Source organism: Amphimedon queenslandica, unplaced genomic scaffold, assembly GCF_000090795.2.
Source record: "Amphimedon queenslandica unplaced genomic scaffold, v1.1 AMPQUscaffold_13309, whole genome shotgun sequence".
Lineage (NCBI taxonomy): Eukaryota > Metazoa > Porifera > Demospongiae > Haplosclerida > Niphatidae > Amphimedon > Amphimedon queenslandica.
The window spans coordinates 114,110-116,127 of NW_003546455.1; the positions used below are offsets into that span (position 1 = coordinate 114,110).

General features: G+C 33.6%; 1 protein-coding gene across 1 annotated transcript in view; it reads left to right on the plus strand.

Annotated features, from left to right (window-relative positions):
* Positions 1 to 1,000, plus strand: part of LOC105313405 (tripartite motif-containing protein 2-like) — a 5,312-nt gene extending 4,312 nt beyond the window's left edge. Inside the window, exon 2 of the mRNA XM_019998685.1 lies at positions 891 to 1,000. Within this exon, the coding sequence (XP_019854244.1) occupies positions 891 to 1,000 (110 nt within the window). The remainder of the gene's footprint in view (positions 1 to 890) is intronic.
* The last annotated feature ends 1,018 nt before the right edge of the window (positions 1,001 to 2,018 follow it).

A 2,018-nucleotide genomic window follows, 5' to 3' on the forward strand; every position in this document is an offset into this window, starting at 1 on the left:
ATGCTGGCAATATCAATCATTACTACTCTCATCCAGAAATCATCAGGATGGTGGAAAAGGGAGTTTTCTTCTCAAATTTCTATTGTGCCATCCTTATTAACAGCCTCCATAATGTCAGCATCAGCACAATATATCCTTAAGTATTTGATCTTTAACTGTGCCAGTGATTTGTCTTTAGGTCTTATGGGCCGCGGGAGCAATCCTTTGTTGATAAACCCATCTTCAAAACTTCTTATATCTTCCGTTATTATCTCAACCATCTTCCACCATTCCTCTCGTTGGCCATAAATTCTTTCAAACATAATGTCATTATACCCTAAACATACTGCACTGCTTCCAGCCTTCACAATGATGCTCTCAATTACATGCTGCTTTTTGTGATCACCAAACATCTTTGTAGGAACTTGATAAACACAAGAATACACTTCAGGGACCCAATTGGATACTCCACCATTTAAGGAGTAGCAGGTAGCATAAAAGCAAATAACTCTGCCTAGCATCGTTGTATTTCCGTCTATATGTGACACGACCAAGAGTTTGGTGACACGAAAAGGGTAGGCATTGACTAACAAAGTAACAAGTCACAACCCCCTTTAAGGTGGGGCTAGATTGATCTGGAGATCTTGCTCTAGTTCGAGGTCAGTCATTTTCACCTATTCTCTTGCTTTCTGACTAAGAAAACTTCTTAAAAGTAACATACTTCAGTCAGTGGTATTGTGATGATTTTTTTATTCATAGAAAATGGCAGAAAATACAAGTCCAGTTATCACTATGACTTGTGAGGTTTGTTCAGAGTATTACACTGACCCCCTCATGCTTCCCTGTCTTCTTAACTCTGCCAATTTAAAAACTATACTTAGTGAGCTTATATTTTTACCCTTTATTCATAGAGGAAGACAGTTTGCGTACTATCGATAATTATTATGATGCCACAGGATTTCTTTGGAGCTATCAATCCTGGTACAATGCAGCTACAGGAATGCGGACTGGATCTTTATAGATCTGTAACAATTGAGGTAAGTGTTTGGACTGAGCTAATAGGAAATGTAATCATTGTATGTCTTGTACTGTAGATACATATTGATGTCCTTATGCTATGTAGCAAGTTTGAGCTAATTTTAACAATTATTTTTTTAGTTATGAGCTTTTAAAAATGGGCCGATTTTTGCAAATAACTTTTTTCAAAAAATGGCTCTGGAGTCACTCTATAAATTTTTATTACATTTTTTGATACATATTGTTGTCCTTATGCTTTGTAAAAAGTTTGATCCAATTTGGTTTCATTTTTTAATTACAGCCATTTTAAAGAAATGCCAAAATTCTGAAAAGTACCCTGTATTTTGTCCAAAAAATTGCCCCAAAATCACCCCAATTTTAAAATTACATTTTCTGATACATATTGATGCCCTTATGCTATGTAGAAAGTTTGAGTTGATTTTGGCAAAAATCTTTCGAGTTATGACCATTTTAAAAAATGAGCCAAATCTGGAAAAATATAGCCTTGGGTACTGTTTTTAAATTGGCTCCGAAATCACGCAGAATTTTTATTATATATCGTAATTCCTCTAAATATTTGGTGCTCTAAATTTGAAAATAAATATTTTGAATTTTCCACCATAATTAATTTTAAAATTCATTTTAAATATAATTGTTCCACGTGGTTCTAATTTCATCACTTACCTCTAAGTTGAATATGAGAGAAGGATACTCTGAATAGCCAGGTTAGCATACAGCTGGTGTTGTGTACTAATGGATCCCTCCAAATTGAACAAAATAATTAATTTAAAAGCTTTGTAACTACTCTCCCTCTACAAATTTATTTTTAAAATTACAAATACAAAACTTGATGTTACGAATTTTAGAGGAATTACAGTATTCTGATGTACATTAATGTCCTCATTCTGTGTAGACAGTTTGAGCTGATTCTGACAAATATTTTTCAATATAGTTATCAGCATTTTAAAAAACGAGCTACTTTTCAGGATAAAGCAAAAACTATTGAGTATTATTGCCTAGTA